This window comes from Camelus dromedarius, chromosome 14, assembly GCF_036321535.1.
Source record: "Camelus dromedarius isolate mCamDro1 chromosome 14, mCamDro1.pat, whole genome shotgun sequence".
Classification (NCBI taxonomy): domain Eukaryota; kingdom Metazoa; phylum Chordata; class Mammalia; order Artiodactyla; family Camelidae; genus Camelus; species Camelus dromedarius.
Genome location: NC_087449.1, coordinates 20886695 through 20908904, shown reverse-complemented (window position 1 = coordinate 20908904; position 22210 = coordinate 20886695). Strand labels below are relative to the sequence as shown.

Below are 22210 nucleotides of genomic sequence, written 5' to 3'. Positions count from 1 at the left end.
TTACATCACAGTCTATCCTGGAATAAACTTCTAATTAAAACTTTGCAAAACACAAGTTAGATAAAAACATTTGCAAGATATACCAAGATAACTTAATAAGGTGCTCTTACAGATCAATATGAAAAAAGCCAGTGCTTCAAAGAAAAATGGACTGAATGAGAAACTCACAAAATACGTGTGAAATACTCAATAAGCATGAAAAAAAACTCACCTGTAATCAAAGAAATAAAAATTAAATACCATTTTTCCCTTACCAAATTAGCAACATTAATGAAAAAATTAGCCAGTATTAATCAGAGAACTGCATTTGGCAACCAGGAATGTTAGCTGGTTCCTTTCTGGAGACAGCTGGGCAGTATTTAATAAAATGTGAATAAGCAACTCCACTCCTAGCAATGTAGACTTAAAGAACAGTACAAATATAAACTGAATAAAGGATTTATCACAGCGTTGATTAGAGGAGCCTAAATGCCCTTCAGTAGGGATCTGGTTGAATCATCTATACAATAAAACACTGAATTTCATGGAGTCTAAGACTCCACCAATTTTAGGACGCCCCATTATTTTGTTATGAGTAGGAAAAAATGTTCATTAAACAGTAATAGGCCATTGATTGCTATGGTGCACATTTCCCCCCCATCCTCCCACACACATTTTAACATACCTGAAATGAGGATAAATCTGAGAATTGATGAAAAGCATGCTAGTCAGTCTTTTAAAAAATATAACACAATTTGACAAGGAAATGGTTAATTACAAATGGCTGAATAGAATAATGTCACTTTTATATAAATCAATACAAAAAAAATCTAAAGAATATACACTAAAATGCTAACAGTGGCTACATCCAGCCATAGCTTTTCTTAATTACAATTTTGCATTCTTTTCATCACAAATACTCATTTCTCTTGTAACTAGATAAAGTTAATGAAATAGAAAATATTACCAATTCCTTTCCAAAGACCTGAGGCAGTGGGTCCTAAAGACAGACTACCAACTACTTTCCTTATGGCCCACATCTCTTTCAGCCTCCACCTTCTCTGGCACTTCCACCCTTGATACTCTTGTCAGAAGTCAGAAAAGACAAAGTAGCTGACACACTAGATGAGGGTGGGGGTTGGGGGTGTTAAGGTAATAACTGAAGGAATGGATCTTTCAAATACAAAATTTATATAACAAGCCAATTTTTGCCTTATTTCCATTCTAATAGGAATTAATAATGATCAATAACCTCTAACACAGTACTTAATACATGCAGTTTTTAACGGCTGTAACTCAGTTCTCACCACGACTGGTTAAGGTAGGTGTTATCTCCACTTGAGAGATCAGGAAACAGATACACATTAAGTAACTTAACCAAAGTCACACAATTGATTCCAGATAGTCGAGTTTTGGAGCATAACTTTCAACTACTCTGTAATTCTTTTCTATGCAAATGACTGCACTACAAATTTACATCAATTGGGGTTCTGACTATAGTTGACTATAACTATGATTCTATAAAAATCTTTGAAGCTACTGGTACTAAGTAGCCAAAACCTGGCACTTCCATGCTTCTAAAGCTCTAGCTCCTTCTTGGTACTTGAGAAATCTACCTAAAAAGCAGGTAAATCTTAAATGACACCAGGACAAATCTGGCACTCCTGAATTTGCTAACTTACCCACCCAGCTAATCTAAATCCTACCATACAAGGCACACTGTGTAGGCCATAGATGGGAAATAACACCCCTGAAGAAGTCCAATTTAACGAAATTGTTAAGTGGAGTATATAAAACTATGAATAAAAGACATTATGCTTTTCAAATAACCAGAGAAGTTTGTCTTCTCAAATTAAAATATCTATAACCCCACCCAACTTACCTGATTTTTTCCAAACATGGCTATTTCTTAAGCAAAAAATTATTAGGGCTGCATTTGACTCAATTTTGTTGTTTATATGAATTGTTGAAGCATAAATAAATGCCTTTCCTTCATTCTCTGGTAATTGGTTCCACATTTAATAGTCCTTTTTTAAATTTACAAGTGGCAAAACCATTCTTAAATTCGTTCTGTGATTTCAGTCACATCTCCAACATACAAACCTAGTATGTGCTGCCATGGCGTCCCTTTCAGTCAATTCAGGCCATTTTCAATTTCCACAACTGTAAGGAATTCTGCTACTAGAGACCCTGGTCCTGCCTAGGCAAGAGAATGTCAAGTGAGGCTCAAAATACCTTCCTTTTTCCAATTTCAGGTATTTTACTGCCCATAGGTAATTGGACCCAATGAAATACTATAAAAGCTATTATGAGATTCTTACGGAGACTGTTTTCAAAGGCCCCAAATTTTCACCATTGAGGAACAAGCCAGACATTTTTTACTAGTTCAAAAAAACTGCAAAACTAGTCTTTTGAAATTGGATGAAAATTATAACAAAAAACACTTGTTCTTTTAGGAAACAAAACCTCAATTCATTTGCTAAAATGGCAATTATGTATCTCTCTGCACATTAGCCGAGAATCCAGCCCATGTTAACCTGAGGGTTTTTCCTGTTACCGAAAGCAGAGCCTGGAAACCTCATTCCCTAGCCAAAAAACTCTCCCAAGGTGGTAATAGGATGTCACGAGATTTAATTTAGAAGCAGAAATCTTTATCCCATCATAAATGGAGTAAAAGACCATTTGCTTTTTTTTTTTTTACAACACTATAGAAAACACCTGCTTCCTAAGTTTTCTTTTGTCTCACATTCCTACAACTGCGTATGACTGGATTCCTTTGCATTCCTGTAAACACTCCCTTTACCTTACCCTCTCTGGTCTATGGCAGGATAGCTTTCAGAGTAGTTACACAGTTTTTTTTTTTTTTTTAAACACCCACTTTTGACCTGCTTACAATAGATTAAAATAATTTACAAGGATAATTAAGTCAATAAGTAATTTCTTCAACTACAGATGCACTCTCCAAATCAATTCAAAAATTTTCCTCTAAAAATCTGTAGTTGTTTTTAAAGTTTAATAACTCTATAAGTAGCAAGAAATTAATGATCCTGAAAAAAGGGAGGAGGGTGGACATCCATGCTGTCCTGTAATTGGGAGGTGCTGGTTAAAGTTCTTCAAGCCATAGTATAATGGCAATTTCCTCTTAATAAACTGTCCATTTTCTTCTGAAGTGAACTTTTTCCTCAGATGATTTGTAAGTATTTTCACTTAGCATTATATGGCATCCAAAGCCCTCTCAAACGGTCAACGTGACTTCCAGCTCTACCATTTGACTCAAGATGCTAGGGTGAGTGAGGGTGGGCCAATCCAATTGTTAATTAACACTGTTCATCCACTGGATTTTGCTGATACAGGGACAAAGTACCACTCAATCTTCAAGGTATACTGTTATGAACAAAATACAGTGGTCTGAAACACACACAATATACCAGGCTGGGTATGCTGATTTTCTTCATGTAACTAGTGACCAACGAACATCTGTATTAAAAGTGCTTTTATCCAGTCTCAGCCTTCCTATGCATTTTTAAGAAGCTACTAAAATTTTAGTAACTAAGTCTTGATAAACATATGTACAAAATCAAGCTGAAACCAAATTATCTGTAGTTTTTAGGAAAAATTCTTTTTACTGGGGAAAAAGATGTGGAAGCATCACTAGAAATTCAGAATTTCCAGGAAGACAAACTGTCTCTAAACAGAAGGATATGTGTTTTGTTCATTTCACCAGTCATATAAGCCTAAACATTTTCAGCTATGAAATTGGGGGAGGAATCTCCCATCTTCTTTGATGTGTTTAGCCAATTTCTATACAACCCCTGGCAGCCTGAGCACTTTGACAAAGTATCTAAACATCTAACTTTCATCAGAGTGTGGTTACCAAACAAAGCAACATTTCACTATGAATGTTTCACACTTTGGGTGTAATAATCCAATGTGCAAAGTTCCTAGAACAAAATTTCTGACATTATTCATCAGTTAATAAAGAACTTTAGTCTCACTCTAATAAAATTCTGGGCAATATCAAGAAACAAGTTTATCTGGATCACTTCATACTAGGTAGGCGAAAACCAGTGCCATTTCTTCAAACTGGAAGTCCTAAAATCCTTAAGACAAATCAGCTACATCTGCAGTTAAGGTGATACAGTGTAAACAATCTGTCCAAAGATAAACTACTTCCCACTTCCCTGGCTCAGCTCTCCAAATAACAAAATCCTAAGTATCAGCCCTTTGCTTTTCTCATTTCCATACCAGTAACACTTACACATCTATATAAGGAATAAAGCCACAGGAAGATCAGTTCAGAGCAACTGTTTCATCACCTGGTATTGTCTTAATAGTTTTTAAAAATCCGTAAGGAACCAGAATTGTCAGATAGTAGTTTTCACCAGGTATCTCTTTTGTCTTCCAAGCACGAGACTTAGAATATACATTCAAGTACACCAGGAATGGTCATACCCACCCCCGGTAGCCAAAAGGGACAAATGTTACTAATTTAACACTACCTACATTAACACCTCAAGCAAAAACGTAATTTGGTAAATCATTTTCTAACTTGTATGAGTAATTTCTCACCTTTTCTTTCCTTCCATTTAGAAGTGAACAATGGACTCTGTTATATAAGACAGAAGTAATGGCACAAAAGCTAAATTCTGCCCAAATGGATAGCCTCCTGACTAAGCTGAAACACACTCCTCAGAAGCCATTAATTCCTGCCCCAGTTCAACCTATGGAGTTAATTAAAATGGACATTTGTTTTCTTATCTATACAAAATGTTCATAATTCTCATTTTATGGAAAAATCAATTTAGTTCAACAGAAAGATGTCAGCATTAAGTGATGAGAAGTGCCACTAAATGTGCAAAACTATAATCATGGCATTAACTGTACAGCAAATTTATACTTTGACAGCTTTTCAGAATATACTTAAGTTGCAAGCTACATCTTTTTTAAAAAAAAAAAAAATACCATCTTTACTAAGAAGCTGCCTGGTATCTTGCCCTTATTCTGACTGGGGGCTAAGAGGTTAAAAAAAATTGCTTTCAGATATTTATTAATTTCACAACCTCCCATGGGGTAGGGTGATTTTATCTGCACCTAGAACTAAACTTTAAAATTTTTGAAGAACTTACATGTAGACCTGGGAGTGATGGCTTAGATCAGGGGTCAGCAAATACTTTCCATAAAAGGACAGGTGTTTTAAGCTTTGTGGGCTACATACATCTTTGCAGAATATTGTTTTTAACCTTTTTAAAAATGTAGAAGCCATTCTTAGTTCAGGGACTGTACAAAAACAGGCCACAGGCTGAAATGTGTTGTCCCCTGGCCTAGATGTAGCACTTATTTAAATAATCCTCATTTCCAACATTAGTACTTTCCTCTGTGGCCAAAATCTTAACAGCTCCAATAATGTATATCCTAGTCACTTTCTGAAATTAAGCTTCTTGTCTTTTACGTTGCCTTTCCCTGTATTACTGATTTAATGAACTTTCAACCACTTTTCATGTAACAATCTCTGTATTTGTCTAACTTAAATCAAGATTCTCAAGTTGAGAGAACATGTAATAGGTAAACCCAGGCTGAGCAAAAATTAAGCCCAAATTTCTGAAAGCTGACACTTGATATAGCTCAGTGATAAAACCTGACAATTTTACGTTTATAAATTATTTCACTGATTACTAGGTCTTGACGTTTGACTGCGGATTTTACTGCCTGTTACTAGATATACTCTGCAAAACATACTAGTCATCATGTTCTGGGCTCTCCTGTTAACTTGGGGATCTGGGTTTTAAGTGTTCTGACCCCCTAAACAATTATATTTTAATCTCAGTAGAATTACGAATGTCTCAGAATCTTTTTCTAAGCATGTGTTTACTTTCCTTACAAAATAAGAGTTGCAGGCACCTGAGAGGCTTAGAACTTGCTTTACCAATTACTTCAATGTTGGGATAGATGTCCATTAGTATACCTAATATCATCTTACCTTGAAGTCAGAATCACCCACAGTAGCTTTTCACATTTCTCCCTAAATTTAACCTTTTAATATTTGTTTACTCTTTCCATATGCTAGTGCTCGCAAAGATATATTAAAAAAAAAAAAAAAACCAACACGGAGAATTTAGACTTTCTATGCAACTCCCTAACGGCATTAACATTTTTCTATTTCAGGACATCCCTCTATAGCAATCTGAAAATAACACAATGAGACTGAATACTTAATATTCTCCCTCCACACCCACACCAAAAACAAGACCAATGTATTTACAACTCTAGATATGTCCACCTCCACTTTTTAAATAAAACTGTGTAAAGCAACCTAGATGTATAGTGCCTTTTAAAATCTTTCATAATTCCAGAGGTCTCAAAATATTTAACTATAAAAAAAAGACAGACCTTATCCCAATTATCTCAATGCAAACTGAAAATATCTTAATAGAAAATACAAATTCTGGCATTATTTCCATTTAAAAGTATCAAGGTAAAAGTTCACTAAAACATTTTATCAGCCACCATTATTATTTAGATATCTGTATCCATTAAGGGATTTTCTTTAGAGTATTACACTCTGTTTATAAAAACAAAAACAAAAATCCCCTGACATTCAGTATGATTAAACTTCACATTCAAAACCTGGTTCACTAAGAAATGTCATTGTCAAGTCAATCCTTGAAATTCATTCTACAATAATTCAAATTATAATTAAAATAGGTATCCCTTCCAAATGTTACTCGACAGCCTGGTTTAACAAACACCCCACACATAAATAAGACCTAAGTATAAGGAGAAAAAATGAAATATAAGCATTACCTTGGGGGTGCACACACAGGTCAGAAAACACATGACAATAAATGGGCTCCTATTTGATTGTTTTTATGACTTTTAAGAAGTGAGCATGAAAATAAAATCTTTATTTTCAGTTATTACCCACCAATAAGAGAAAAGTTAGGTTCACAGTTTTAGCTCTTGACACAAAGTGAACTAGGAGGCAAATTTACATCCATCAGAAACAGCTAATGGACCAACTTTCTAAATCCAGGCTATCTTGAAAGCTTGCAACATACCAGATATTGCTGTGTATTCTCTAGTGACAGAATGCCAGCAATGGCTGACAATGAGAACTTGTGAAGTGTTTTTAATAGGTGTTTTCTATATGCTGCTAGAAATCAAGAGGTTTATAAACATGTTACTTGTTAAGATACTTTAAAGTCTAAACACACCTTGTATGAGTGTGTTTAGGAGGACGTATGTTGCAATCTCAAGAGGGGTCATTAGTCCATATGGACTAAGTTAATACTTGCCTCTGGGTAGCAGGTATGTTTGTAAATATAAAATTATGTCAAACATTAGCACCAGTGCAGAACATGCTCAGCATCATAAGATCCAAAACACCAGCACAAGTTTATCCATCATTAAAAAAACCAATTACCTCCGTCCTAAGATGTCAAACTAGTAGGTAACTAGATTAATAAATCTAATCCCAACAAGTAACTCTTGTACTATACAATCTCTCTTTAGAAGTATAAGGGAGAACTAATCAGCTAAATAGACATTTTATGACTTAAGATCTTCAGTATTTTTAAAACTGGACATTACCAGACAGATAGAAAATTACTAATAGACAAAAAGATCTTTAAAACTGTAAATAAAACCCCTTTCCTATTTATCAATAAATGTGGCAGACTAAAAAAAAAAAATTCCTAAAAAACCTGTTTATTGATTATTCTTTCCATATGTTTTAGTAAATGGTGATGCTCCTGATCAATAAATCCATTATTAACCTAATTTTCTAATGGAGGAACAGGTAAAAGGTACTTATCACCTTCTGTGGAAACTATCAACTTAAGACCAAAATTAATAACAATATAGGAAATTCAGAAACAGTAAAATTTTTGGTTTGTATTTCATGGATGGTGCTGCTGTTCCAACCTTATAAAGTAAAGCTGTCTGCTTTCCAAACTCCAAAAATTAATATTCCCCCCCACCTTACCATACTAACCAGTGCCCTTTGGTTTCTTTAAAACAAGGAGGGGGTAAAGGGTTGTTGGTTATGGATGTACAATTTTGATTTGGGACCCTTTACACATACAAATCATACTGAGCGGCCACTTATTTTACAGAGCAGTTTAAATATTACGCACTAACCAAATCAATTTGTTCCACCCACCCTGCTGGAGGAGGAAAAACCCAACACCCATAAAACTACTTCAATTTGATAGTATCTATCAACAATAAGTAGCTGAAACAACTTTCACCAGTAAGGTGTCTAGACTGGTTTTTAAAATGGTAAAGTGACACGTTTTAAAAGTAAATATAATTGAAATTGTGAATCAATTATAATTTGAACCTAATGAACCATGCAGGAGCAAGGGTTAATAAACCAATGTGCTTTGAATTTGTTCAAGTACTGATATTTCAGTATATAAAGATTTAGCATATATAACAGCTAACATGAGAAGTGAAGACTTTTTCCCCAGAAATGAAAATATTAAAACTAAGTTAAAATACATAAAGTAGTTAGTATTCCACACAGCATAAAATTTGACAAAGTTTACACGTCCCAGCTGACCATGTGTGAAAATGCAAAGCAAGTATTAAAACTGGTATTATGTCTAATATTTAAAATCAGTTTGTAATTGGGGGAACATCTAAATCCTTAATTAAAAAACACAAATGAAGTGAAAGCTTTAAACTGGTACACACTGTTCACACCTATATTTCAAGTTTGGAAATGCATATTTGCAAGCAGCAATACAAAAGTATTCATGAAGAATGCATAATCTCTGAAAATTATGAAAACATCCCTGCTACCAATACATTTCTAAATACAAAACTGACTACCATATTGTTACTTCTGTGTAGCAGGAGAAGTTCATTTTCAAAACAGATAAAATTCAGTCTTTAGGTGTGAATGGTATGAATGACAGTCTTTTTTTTTTTTTTTTTGAAATTTCTTAGTTGTTTGGGATCCTTAAGCATGCAAGCCTCAAAGAGGAAGGTCCACAAAGGAACCAGGGTTGTCTTATGGCATCCAGTTAGGCCAGAGCTGGGAATGCCTCTGGGTCATCCACATCAGGAGCAGAAGCACTTGACTGAAAAAGAACAGAACCAAAATTAACAACCTTATTGTCAAATCTTAGTAACATATTGCCAGTGTCTACATTTAGATACAAAATTCTAAAAAATCTTAGTTACAGTAAGTAAAATGTGTCAAAGCTTTTACTTAAAAAAGGCAAAATTATGGTTCAGAATAGGACTACAAATATTTACAATGGGCCTTATCCTAAATTTCTAAGACCTAGGAAAATTTCCTAGTAATAGCATGGGTTATTTTGCTTTTTCCAATAAATTACACAACAGATTCACACGAGATATGTATGTGCATTCTTACTTTGTTGTTCATTATTTTTATATTTTCCCCATTTGCTAAATAAGAATGGCATCAATTTGAAAGTAGGATAAGAAACCAATTATAATTATTTAATCAACATTCATCATTGTTAGAAAGGAACCCAATGGCTATTTACAAAGTACAAATTACAAAACAAAAAAGTATTGAAAAGATCCATATACACACTAGCTTCAAAAAGAACTGATGTCACAGAACAAAACAAAACAAAGTATCACCACATTGTTACAGATGACCATAAAATCTAGAAAATTAAATTACCACCGTAATCAAATACTGACAGACTCAATCAAGCAGATGAGTCTCTCAATTTGTGTATCAGGTGTTGAGAACTCAAGAGGATATTATGGTTGTTTCCTAGCTAGACCGTAAAAGGAAACAACGAACTAACCCAAGTTATCTCTAATACTTTAATAGTATCTAGTCATTAAAACCATGGAATTTAGCTTCAGAAAGATCAGAGTTCAAATCTACCAATTATTAGGACTTCTATCAAAATATTTCAGAAGAACCTGTTATTTCAGAAGAATCTGTTTTCTGTCATACACAGTGAAAGGCAATGGAGGTTACAGAAAACAGGATTCAAAAATAAATCCCAGCTCTCACAGAACAGTCTAATAAAAATATCAACAACAAAAAAGGTGTCAACAGTCATCCAGTCAATGTCACACAATTATACAATGGACACAAAGGTTATGTTAAGCTGAGACCTAAAAAACAGTGAAGATTTGACAAAGCAAAGGAAGTAGTTGACAAGTCAGGGCACCTTAACAAAAGCCAAGAATTACCTTGGCTTTCTGTACCTGAATTTCACCGTCCGTAAAAAAAAGGATGTAATGTACTAAGTATGATGTAATACACAAAATACCTAGCACAGTACCAGGACCATCGAATAAATACCTAGTAAAGGGTGGTAAACTTAACTACTGGCAGCACTATTCAGTTGTTTAACAGCTTTAAACAAAACTATAACCTAAAACGTAGTTTCTTGAAGGCATGTCTACCTCTTTTTCTTCTTCTACTTATGTCCTCAAGAGGATCTAGGTCAGTGATTTATCAAAAGAGGTCCTTGAATTACTTAAAAGGGTAAAAGAAGTCTTAAAACTACCTTGTCAGTCCTGATGCCACGGTTTGGACGTCCACCACGCCCACGGCCACCTCGTCCTCCCCTGCCACCACGTCCTGGGCGGCCAAGGTCTCCAAAATTTATCTCCAGCTGAGACGTTATATCATTTGCTGGCTTCCGGAAATGGTGATCCATAACCAAGTCTTCAGCATGAGCCTAAAAATTTAAGTGAAGGTCACTGGGTGATTAATAGGAAAGTAATGTTGCATACTTCTAAATAACAAGCCTTCTCCTAAAAAACCAAAAATCCAACCTGTACTTTGTGTGAAAAACTATATCAACACTTCTATAGGTATTAAGTGAGCTTTTAGATCAGCAACAGCAATCTAGGAGGGAGAATTCCTTTCACTGTTCTCTATTTCTTATTCCCTTAACTTTAACTTATGTGTGATATATTAGCAAGTCTTGATTAGAGGTATAATCCCAACACCTCAAGTGGCTGGGCCCCATCTCAAACCTACTTCATAACCTTTAGCAGTGAAGTATGGACAAGAACATTTAAAATATGCCGTCCAGATTAGGATTCCAATGTGAACTCCCGATGAAGACTTTGGATAGATGGTATGTGAAGTTTCTACTACAGATATTACTGAATCTCTTTAAAAGTTTTAAAAACTTTTGCTCCACACTCTTCCAATTATGACTTGGGAAAAGAAATTGTGTAATAGACTTCTCAAACTGCTCTTCTCTTCATATATAATGTGTTCTTCCATATAAATTCGAGAGCTAAAGAGTCAAGTGAAACACATTATATAAGAAAGGAATCTTGAAAAGTGGTGCAAATAAAACCATGCCTTTAATATACAAAAAAAAAAAAAAACAAAACTTAAAAACGAAGTCCTGTTTGTGAAATTCAGATCCTAAGCTACACGACTAAGTCCGCAAAAACAGCCAGAGAATTTTACACTGCTTAATGCCTGATTTCTTTTGTGTTTGGGATGAACGGGTTTTTAATCTTCTAGTTGAAAACTTCTTAAAGTATGTTTCACTTTTACCAAATACATGTGTAATCCGCTTTTCTGAAGGAATTATTTTGTTCTAAATATCTTGTAATATTACAACTGTTTATAACTACCTCTTAAAGTACAAATAAATTTCCATTTGTATACATGTTTTCACCCCTTTAATCATCTAATATCCAAATTAAATGTTATCTCTTTGTGCCTTCCTTTAGGTTAAATTTAAACTGAACTTAAAGGCAATAGAAGGCTGTTTATTAAATATTTTTAAAGGAGCCTAAAACGTAAATGCAAACCCACAAAATCACTAGCAAATTAAAAGTCAATTATATATACTGCCTAATTTTATGTTAGATATTACAAAGCAATGATATCAGTTTATTAATTATAAGCATTTACAAATTTCTACATACAGCAGAGACACAAAAAAAGCATAAACACCTTGAAGGTTTTACTAAAAAAAATTAAGAGGGGGGCAAGTTTATAAGTCCAGAGTCTATCCTTCAAGTTAACTAGTAGGATAGATCTGCAAAAGTTTTTTTCTAGAGCAGTGTATGATAATCAGGAAATAAAAGCTCTGGTCTCAGCTCTGTCAGTAATTCAGTTCTCTACTTCCAGAGTTTCTTCTTTTGCCTGCCTACTTCATATTTGCTGTGAAGATGAATATAAGAGAAAGAGTATTTGAAGTGTTGTATACAACAAACTTGAAGACCTATTATACACAACTTCCTCAATTTACAACAGGGTTGCATCCCAATAAACCCAAAATATCTTCAAGTCAAAAATACATGTAATACACCAACCCAACATCGTAGGCTGGCCTGGTCTACCTTGTATGTGCTCAGGCCACTTATATTAGCCTACAGTTGAACAAAATTATCTAACACAAAACCATAAAGCCTATTTTATAATTAAGTGTTGTCATGTAATTTATTAAATGCAGTACTGAAAGAAACAGAATGGTTTAAGTGTATCAGTTGTTACTGGGAATTGCAGCTCACTGCCCAGCAACACAAGAGTACTGCATACTGCTAGCCTGTGAGATCAAAATTTGAAGTATGGTGTGTAAATGTGTATTGCTTTCACATCATTAAGTCAAAAAACCAAAGGTTCTAAGCTGAGGACAGTCTACATTTAAATGTAAGGCCATATATGCCAATAAGGCGAGATGACAAGACACCATAGCTGTAAGAGTCCAAATATATAAAAGTGGCTTGATAATGAAAATATCCTGGTTTCAAGGTTTTTCATAACCAATTTCACATTTTATAATTAAAAAAAATTTCTAATTACATACCTCACCTTGCATAAGAATTATTTCTAAAAAATTCAATGTAAAATAACACAATACTGGGATACCTAACCTGCTATCTATAAAATGCATGAAGAGGCTTCAGGGTATTAATGATAATGATATAATCTAAAATTGTATCAGAATTTTGTATAGGTATGTGTCTTGTTCTGGAGAAAACTTCTTTCAGGACCCCAAAAAAGTTATGAGTGCCAAAGTACATCTTTTTCACATTAACCTAAGCAATTCAATAATTCATTCAAAAGAACAATCTCCTCAAAGTGAACTTTCATGGCTCTTTAAATCAAGACTTCTATTTGTTTTACAGATACACAAAACAATTTTATCTGCAAAAACCAAAACAAACAAACAAACAAAAAAAACTGAAAGTTCCAATGAAGCAAAATACCTTTTTCTTTTCCTATAGAAACTGACAGTTAAAACAATGGTCTCATTTATACTACTTTCGTGAAGGTCAGTGATCAAAAAAAAAAATCATTGCTAAACCTCAATTTTATTTCAAAATATTTCCAAGTTTGTTTCACCGTTATTTTTTTCTTTGGAAAATTAAAACAGGGAAAGGATTTTATTGAACCTTTTTATTACAGACTGACTTCTTAACATTTCAATTTAACTTTGTGACTAAAATCTCATACTTACACAAATACTAAAAGGATATAGCAGCGACAGTCTAAGAATGTGCTTCAGGCTTAAATAGAAGCTACCAAATCAAAAGCTACACATCTTTCTCAAATATGTTCATTAGTTTCCATGTTTCCTATGTAATGGAAACCTGTAATTTAATTCTCCTGTCTTCACATGACATTACTCCTCCATAAAGAAGTACCATTTACTAAAGATTCTTGAATATTATATATGGCAAAGACAGACAGTTTCACATTAAACCACATGAAAATGCCAACCTTTCAACCCAATACAAGTCTTTTAATGATTCCCATTTGCGTAAGATTTTAAAAAATATTATTGCAGCTTTGAAAGACTGATTTCTTAGAATATATGATAAAGCAGTTTATTTTCCTCTTTGGGCAATTAATTAATTCACCCCAAATAATCCTATGTAAAACTTTAAATAAAAAAAATTTTTTTATAAACAAATTACCCATATGAAATTTTAGAACAAAAACTGTATAAATACAATTCAAGACACATCTGAACATTTTCAAACACCACAAAACTTCATTTTACCTCTTCACTCTTTGACTTATGAAGAACAAATCCCTTCTTCCACTGCCCATCAGCACCTTCATTTGGTTTTCGGATATTAAACTCTACTTTTGCCCGATCCTTATTTTGAATAGCCTTCCATTCATCCAAAGTCATTTCTTTTGGACCCTCTTCCTTTACTTCCTCAACTTCATTCTCCCTGTGAAAAGATGTTTAAGTTTTATACCTGACAGGGGGCTGATAAAATCCATACAACTTATGATTACAAGTAAGGAAGTTAATCTTGGCTGGTTGTTCATCTTCTAGAAGATTATCCAAGGATGGGAGAATCAGTTTTCTTTGTAACCCAATGGCTAACACGTGACTTGGTAGAGACCAGGAATTCAATGCTTGCTGAATTAGTGAAAGCGCAGGTAACTAAGGAACATTGTCATAAACTCTGAAATGATCATCTATCAGTAATACAATCTTGAATTGGCTTTATCAAACCTAAAACACATTTCTTAAAACCACACTACTTTGTAAAACTGTACATTTATGTGATTAAAATCCTTGGCCTAGCTTCTCCTAAACACATTTTTAATTTCCCAAAATACGTAACTTATATATTAAGGTAATTATCGATGCCTGTAAGCAAGCCAAGTTTCATATCCTATTAATTATAGAACTGTTCCCCTATCCTTTATTTAATGCTTAAGACAAATCTTTAATTTCCATAAATCTTATTTACTCCAACTTTCAAACCATCTGTATATGGATAGCAGAATAAAGTTTCACTAGTAATGGAATTTTCCACAAAACACACTGGTTTCAATAGTCAACACTACAATAGTTATTTCTAAATATAATTCTCAAGTTATAACTATTATATATTATCCCGTTCCCTTTTTACAGAAAAAAAAAAAGCATGGGCCTAGAAATCCACTATTTAATCTCAATTCCCAATTGTCACCAAACAAGTTGTCTGCTATTTTGGGAGCCCTGCTTCTTTCCAAAGATAGTAGGTGATTCAGTTGGCTATAGAGCTCAGATATCTCCCATCCATGCTACTCTTTTCTGTTTGACAAAACGTATCTTGTAACTTCCTAAACCAAGTTTACACTAAATTGATGAGATCTTGGCTGTCAAGTCTGACCCTGTCAGTTTACAGAAGAGAAAATTAAGGATCAAAAAAAATGGTCAGTTACTCATAAATTTTAACCCAGCCAAGAACAGAACTCAGAAAACCTACCTTCAAGGGTTGTTTTAAGAATCAAATGAGACAAAACAAGCTCTAGTAACTATACTCTAAGGGAGCTAATCAAATTCAGCCAAAGCTGTGCTTCTTAAATTTACACTCGCGTATCCAAGATAAAATATTATGTTCAGATTCTCCTCTATTCTGGTGTTAAGAAGCTGTTCTAATGTCATCATCACGGTCTTTAGATCAAATACCCTCAATTTTACTTCTGGGAACTGAGCTAAGAATTTGCTTCCGATATCCTATCAGTATTTCATTTCCTTCTGGTAAACAGTTAAAATCTTGGCAGATTACTCTTAAGGTGATTTAAACATCTCTTTATTAAGGGAACAACAGCTGTGTTGAGCATTGTAAAGTACTTACTATTACATAAGGTTCATTTAACTTACCTATCACAATTTTATTGTTTACCACACAATTAAGATTCCACAGTTTTGTACAAAGGAATTTATATTACCAAGTCCAGCACATCACTTAATACCATGTATTTTTATCTACTTTCTCCAATGGTGAATGTTATTATTTCATACAGAAACAAACCCATGAAATATGGTTTTCCAATCACTAATAATGGTTCACTATAAGAACAATTCTTTCTGGAAAAAAAGGAAAGTTTAGAAAAGCATACCCTTCCTAATTGGTATGAACATGCCTGGGTTAAGAATTACTGACCTAAATAATCTATAATGTGAGATTATATATAATGTGAGACTTGAAACCACATACTGAAAGAAATGACTGGCATATAACTTTTGCTTGTTATTGACAAAAACTAGAAGGCATTAAATTTTTTCCACCAGCATAACTGAGTCTTTAAAAGTCATCCACCCTTGAACAAAAAATTTCCAAACCATCTTCTACCTAAAAACTCAGGAACTGAAAAATATTAAGAAAGCTAGTGAAATGATAACATTTTCTGGCCCTTATTCTCCTCACACATTTTAAAACAAACCAATAATGCTATGTTCCAAATTCTATGTTGATGGGAAAAAGAAATTCAAAAACGGAGAAACAAATTTTAAAATGGTCATGTGTAAAGCATGCCTCTAAATACTATTTGAGGGAACAGAGTACAATAAAGTCTCTCATGTTAAAAAGCAAATAACAGCATTGAACCTATAGGTTGTTTTCTTGGTAAAACCCCAAACATTCCAATGTTGGAGCACTACCACTACACACAAAAGCACTTACTTATTTTCAGTGTCCGCAACTGGATGTTCTTCACCTTCAGGTGTTTCCTCAGTCACATTTGATTGCTCCAAGTCACTGCAATTATAAGATATTTGTTTCTGAATGTATTTGGGGGATTCTCTAAGGAAAGAAAGAAAAAAAAAGCATCTAGGTCCATTTACATGTAGCTGGAAGATTCTTTATACAGAAATACTTTAGAATTCTCACATTCCCAAAATTTTTTCCTACTAAATTTACTCCCCAGTAGACCACTAACAGAAAGTAAATTTAAAAATATATACTGATGCAAGTTATAGTTCAAGTACTTTACTCAAAAATACAACAGAACAGTTAGTTCTAAAATGAAGCCTCACCAGGCTATCAAATTTTTATAATCACCAATAATCAATAGCTAGAATAAGAACTATTAAAGCAATAAATCCATATGAAAAGAAAAAAATCACATATTTTTAAATACAGAAAAATTGGTCATTTAATACACTGTAACACAAATATATCCAACAAGGTATTATCTTATAAGGATGCCTAGAAAGCATCCATTCTTGTCCTAGGGATAAGTAAAAATTTAACAGAATTATGGGCCAACTTCAGGTAGGGTATAGGATCAATTTTATTAAAACTACTCAAAAAAAAACAAACCAAAACAAAACCAAAAACAAGAATACCAACGTTAATTCGTCTTTGACAGTTCCCCAGTTGTGAGATCCGCTACCTCCACGTTTGTCCTCATGCTTCAGGCCACTGTAATGTGAAAAAGAACTAACAAAACTGAGTTAACATAATACTCTTTAGTTCTAGAAATTCAAATTTTGTTTTATTAAAGAAATAGATTCAAATATAAAAATGTAATAAAAACCAATATTAAGACTTACGATCTATCACTTCCACTATGCCTATCAAATTCACGTTTGCCACGAGAGTCAAAACCATCACCTCGGCCCATTCCACGACCACGGCCTCCTCGACCTCTTCCAAGACCACCACGGCCTCGGATAGGCCGGTCAATAATCGGTCTACAACAAATAAAAAATTATATACTTCCAAGGTTTCTGGAAAAAGGAGTAAGGGAAATTCAGAAGTTCAAAAATGCAGAAACATATTTACTGGCTCATATTCCAACTGTTAAATACATATTTTAGAAAATTCAAAATAGTCTATTTCTAAACACTTCAAGGAAATCAGAACTAGGAAGCTCCCCAAAGCAAAAAAATTATTTTCACGTTGTCTAAAAGCTTACTACTGATGCATATACTTTCTCATTGTTACTCATTTCACATTATAATACAGTAAAATTGCTATTCACCAATACTTAAAAGTTAAAACACACACATCTAATCTGCATAATATGAATAATCTATTTTGCTATAAACAATTAATTACACATTAGTACTTTCCTGTTAACATCTGGGGACAACAAGGAAAAGAAATTGTCATCAATTCAACTGAAGTATTTCATTACAAGAAATGTAAGTCTGTATACTAAAAACTGTTACCAAAATGTCTGAAGTATAACACAAACACTGAGATGTTTCTCTGAAAAACTGAAAAATTAACCAGCCACAGTTTCCTGGCAATTATGCTTAATTTATAGCTTTGCGTTAAGATACGACTCCATAAACTGACAAAACATGAAGAGACTAAAAAGACAATCTTGCCTGTCAACTGAAAATTCTCCTCCTTCACCCTTTTCTTCAAGTGGCTTTTCAAATCGTCTTTCACGAGGTGGTCGCCTTTCTGGTCTCCTATCAATTATCTTCCCTTCACCCTGCAGTTGTTGATCAGGTCTTCTTCCAACGCGTCTTATTCCTAAAATGATAAAGAACGTGTGTAAGCAAGTTATTTTTTGCAACACAAAAAATTCAGGCCTAGACTGTCACAAGAAAAAGAAAAATTACTACTCCCTTCCTGTTGAACAAGGCTAACACTGGGCATCTCTAAAGTGTAACAAAGTACTTCAGAAGAATTCCTAAACAATAAGCTTGTTTCAAACTTCTATTTAGTTTGTCTAATCATTTTTCCCCCTAAAGCATTATTTCTATGTTATGACTTACTTGGGAATCTTCTGGATAGCCATTATTTTTCTCACTTTTCAAGATGCCACTCTCTTAATTTAGAATTCTAAATTTAAAGAAATTTTATGCAAATGATACATTTTGGTTTTAAAGATACCAAAGAAGATAACACCAGTAGCCATTTATAAATAATAACCAAGCAAACCCACAACAGATAAGGACCCTCAGAAAAATAGTGAAAGCCACATTTTATTTTACATAATCTAGAGGGGGTAAAAACACAATACAGTAAAAAAGATTGATGATTCTATGAAATTACAAAACTGAAAGGAAAACAAATGCCATTTAGGATTACATTTCCATAGTTGAAAACAGCTATTTAACATGGAGAATCTATTAGTTTATATACACGTATAAGTATATATACACACACATATCACACCTAACTTTAAAAAAAAATACTGTTACACAACCACTAAAAAAATAGTCCAGTTATTTTATTATCATGGAGAGATCATTTTTGGTTTGCCCTTACAAGTATCTTGTGACCAAAGAATCTTTAAAAACTATATACACACACAAAAGGACTCCTTTAAAGCAAGACTTAAAAAAAATAAAAACTTCTGGCACTAAGTGATGGCTGAAGCATTTATTGATTTCCCTGTTTACTTCTTTTTTTCTTGTTAGTATCAGAGGTGAAAAAGGAAACCAATATGCATTACTGGTGGCCTTAAGGAATAAGTAGATTGATGGTGAAATTCATGACTGTAATATTTTAGGTGTGCTCTAATTCCCAGACCACAGTTTCTGACAGTAAAAAAGCACCTGAGGAATTGGTTTCACAAGAAATTAAGTTGATTCACTCTGGTTCTTTGTATCAAAGTGTAACACCATTAGGATGTACCCAATTATTCAGCTGCTTGTAGCTAGAGTCAACTGGTAAATGTCAAACTCTTCAATGAAATTTTAAGGTCCATTCCACATAAACCCTCAGGACAGACCACAAATGTAAGATCTTACACCAAGGCGTTTTAATAAATTTCATCAGAGGTAAGTGTACTGGGGTGGAGCTTTGGAACCAGTCCTTACAATATCTAAGCCACACACACCCAAAAGAACAATGGCTTGCTTCCCCAAGCCAATATTCAATGTTAGACTTACAGCATCTAACAAACTTACAAATAAATTTAACCAATGATTGACATTTAGAAAAGCAAGCTTCTCTTTATTTTCACTAGATTCCAGGCTTTTAATATTTAAAAAACAAAAACACCTTGGGGTGCTCTCAGTGAAATTCTGTGGTGTCAGTTCTCAAGTTCTTCATGTGGGCAAAAAACGAACTACAAGACTAATTCATAAAATATAAACATTAAATACATATCTAAAGCATGACTAGAATTGTACCAGGACCTCTATTCAAAGACACTGAACACATGATCAGGGTAACAATCTTTCCCACTATAAGAGGCAGGGACTTCGTTTACACGTCTGTCTTTCCCAATGCCCAAAACATTGATAAGTAGCAGGATCTCAAAACAACTTTTTTTCACTCCAAATTTCCCGTATATTTCTTAGCTTGTGCTTTATGCAATTTAAAGTTAAGCTTGTTCTGAAATGCTGACATAAGGAAAATGTTTATAGATAATAATGGAAGTTTTCCCAAGGAAAGACTACTGAACAGTGAAGTTACTCCTAGTATTAAATTTACTAAACAGTTTTCTAACTTTGTAATTTAAAAGACTAGTTTTCAGGTAAGAGCTTATTTCAACTGTAGGCTTTATGATCAAAGCAAATGAGGAGTTTAACATGCTTCATGCTTGGAACAATCAAAATGGGTGAACATACTTTAGATTCAATTTTTTTTTTGTACTGTCTTTGCATCGTTGCGACCAAGGAAGTAAACCTGAGCATAATTCAAATAATTACACAAGCCAGTATTCCTTAACACAGAAATTAAATGATTTATTAGACTGTGCTACAGGTTGCCATAAAGCATAGCTGACTGAATACTTCGCCTAAGCAATGTATACATGTTTTCTAATTCTCAAACTTGTGCTTCCCTCCCCAACCTGTAATTTTAATGCAACTGTTTACTTACCACCTAGGTTCTTCACCCCAAGCCTCATAAATCTAAGTATTAAAAAAAAACCCAAAATTAAACCAAAACCTAACACAATTGTTTTGCTTTTTACATTAGTTGAATCTTATCAAATTCAACTAAAGCTAAGGTGAACTCCTTTCAGAAGCACGTGGTAGCATGGTAGCAAAGGAAAATTTCAACTTTCAACACATAAAGGAAACCTCTACTATTCACAGCTTAGGTCCTACACCTACTTGCTATGGATGACCATAACAAACCAGTAAGGAGAATGCAAAAACCAAGTTCAAGACAATCCTGCGAAGTTTAGAGACCTGGAAGCAACTGCCCGCCAATGAAATTCTGACCATGCTTCACGCACATGGGGAGCCTCTGCGGAGGCTACCGTTGTGACAGCCTAGACACTGACTGCCTCACGAGGCCCAGGCCAGGCCACACCACATGTAACACTGCGTGCGGGGGTCGGGGGAGAGAATCATGACCCGAGGGCGAGCCTCAGAATTTCCTGCAATCACCAAGTCTTCATTCAGAATTCCCGCTTCTGCTCAATCCAGGGTAGCCAAATTTCTCTTTCCCAATAGCTTCACTCACTCCAGCAAGCGATTAAGTTTCTAATAGCTGAGGGGGCGAAGGGGGAACAATAAAGCACATGTGGCAACTAAAATGCCAGCTTACTCCACAATACCGATCTGCAGCTTAACTGGAAACTCCGACCCCCGCTTTTCTCGGGGGTACCCCGCGCCATCCTGGGACAAGATGGCAGGACAGGAGCCTAAGAGAGACGGCTGCATTCAAAGCAGCAGGTTGAGGGAGATCTCTTGAGAAGGAAGAGGCCGTGGAGCCCCCGCTGCCCCATTAACTACAAAAGCTCCTATAAGTGGCTCCCTTCCCCGAACCTCGGTCCATGCGCCCGCCCGCCAAGGAATCCGGCGGGAAGGCAACAGCCTCCCAGGATCCCGAGCACGCTGGCGCAGCAGCTCGCCTCCGGACCAGGCTCCTCCGCTCAGAGCCTGAGGCGGGAAGGGGGTGGCTCCAGAATCCTTGCAGGCGGCGGTTTGAACTTGGGGCTACCACGCTCCCAGCACCTTCGCAGGACCTGCCTTTGTCGTGTGGGGAAAACGCAAGAAAATCGGCGGCAAAGTCTCCCGCGGACCCTCTGAGCCCCAAAAGCAAGTGGCAGTCGCCAAGTCCCCTCACTCCTTCCCTCCATCCCGGGTCTCCCCCACCTTCCACCACAGCTTTACCTTCTTTCTTAAGCGCCACGGGCGGCTGCGTCTCCTCCTTCTTGTCAACCACGCCGATGCTGGGGGGCAGCGGGTTCTTGCGGTCTTTCTGCGACTCTTTACGCAGCTGTTTGCCCGCCGCGTTAGAGTTGGTCTGCGCTGCGGCCTGAGCTGCGCTCTTGGCCCCAGGGCCCCCAACGCCGCCCCCGCCGGCTTCTTTTTTCTTGTTCTCTGCTGCCTTCAACACCTCGAAGGGGTCCGATTCGTCGTCAAATAACTGGTCGAATCGGTTGGTGACCACGCAGCCGAAGCCTTCCTGTAAGTGCCCAGGCATGATGGTGGCTCGGCGGCGCGTTCCTCCACGGATTGCAGTGGGCCGCGCCGAGCCAAAAGAGCCTGCTTCAGCTCTTCCCACAAGATGGCCGAGCCGAGAAAGGGGGGCCGTCGTCTCTTCCGGCGCCAGGCACACATCCGGGAGCGGCCAGCGCCGCAGGGCACCATGGGCT

General features: G+C 35.4%; 1 protein-coding gene across 4 annotated transcripts; it reads right to left on the bottom strand.

Annotated features, from left to right (window-relative positions):
• Positions 1–6860: 6860 nt before the first annotated feature.
• On the bottom strand, positions 6861–22168 carry SERBP1 (SERPINE1 mRNA binding protein 1). 4 transcript variants are annotated; one of them, XM_031465350.2, is made up of 8 exons: positions 21726–22168; positions 18027–18177; positions 17244–17384; positions 17041–17112; positions 16372–16446; positions 13962–14139; positions 10488–10661; positions 6861–9062 (listed from the first exon to the last, which is right to left on the bottom strand). In XM_031465350.2, exons 1-8 carry the CDS (start codon positions 22036–22038, stop codon positions 9006–9008), a joined length of 1161 nt encoding a protein of 386 aa, XP_031321210.1. In that variant the 5' UTR covers positions 22039–22168; the 3' UTR covers positions 6861–9005. The 4 variants fall into 4 exon arrangements, with proteins under 4 accessions (XP_031321210.1, XP_031321209.1, XP_010987379.2 ...); XM_031465349.2 differs by having other exon boundaries at positions 17041–17130; positions 21726–22150; XM_010989077.3 differs by having other exon boundaries at positions 16372–16491; positions 21726–22148.
• Between the last annotated feature and the right edge of the window lie 42 nt (positions 22169–22210).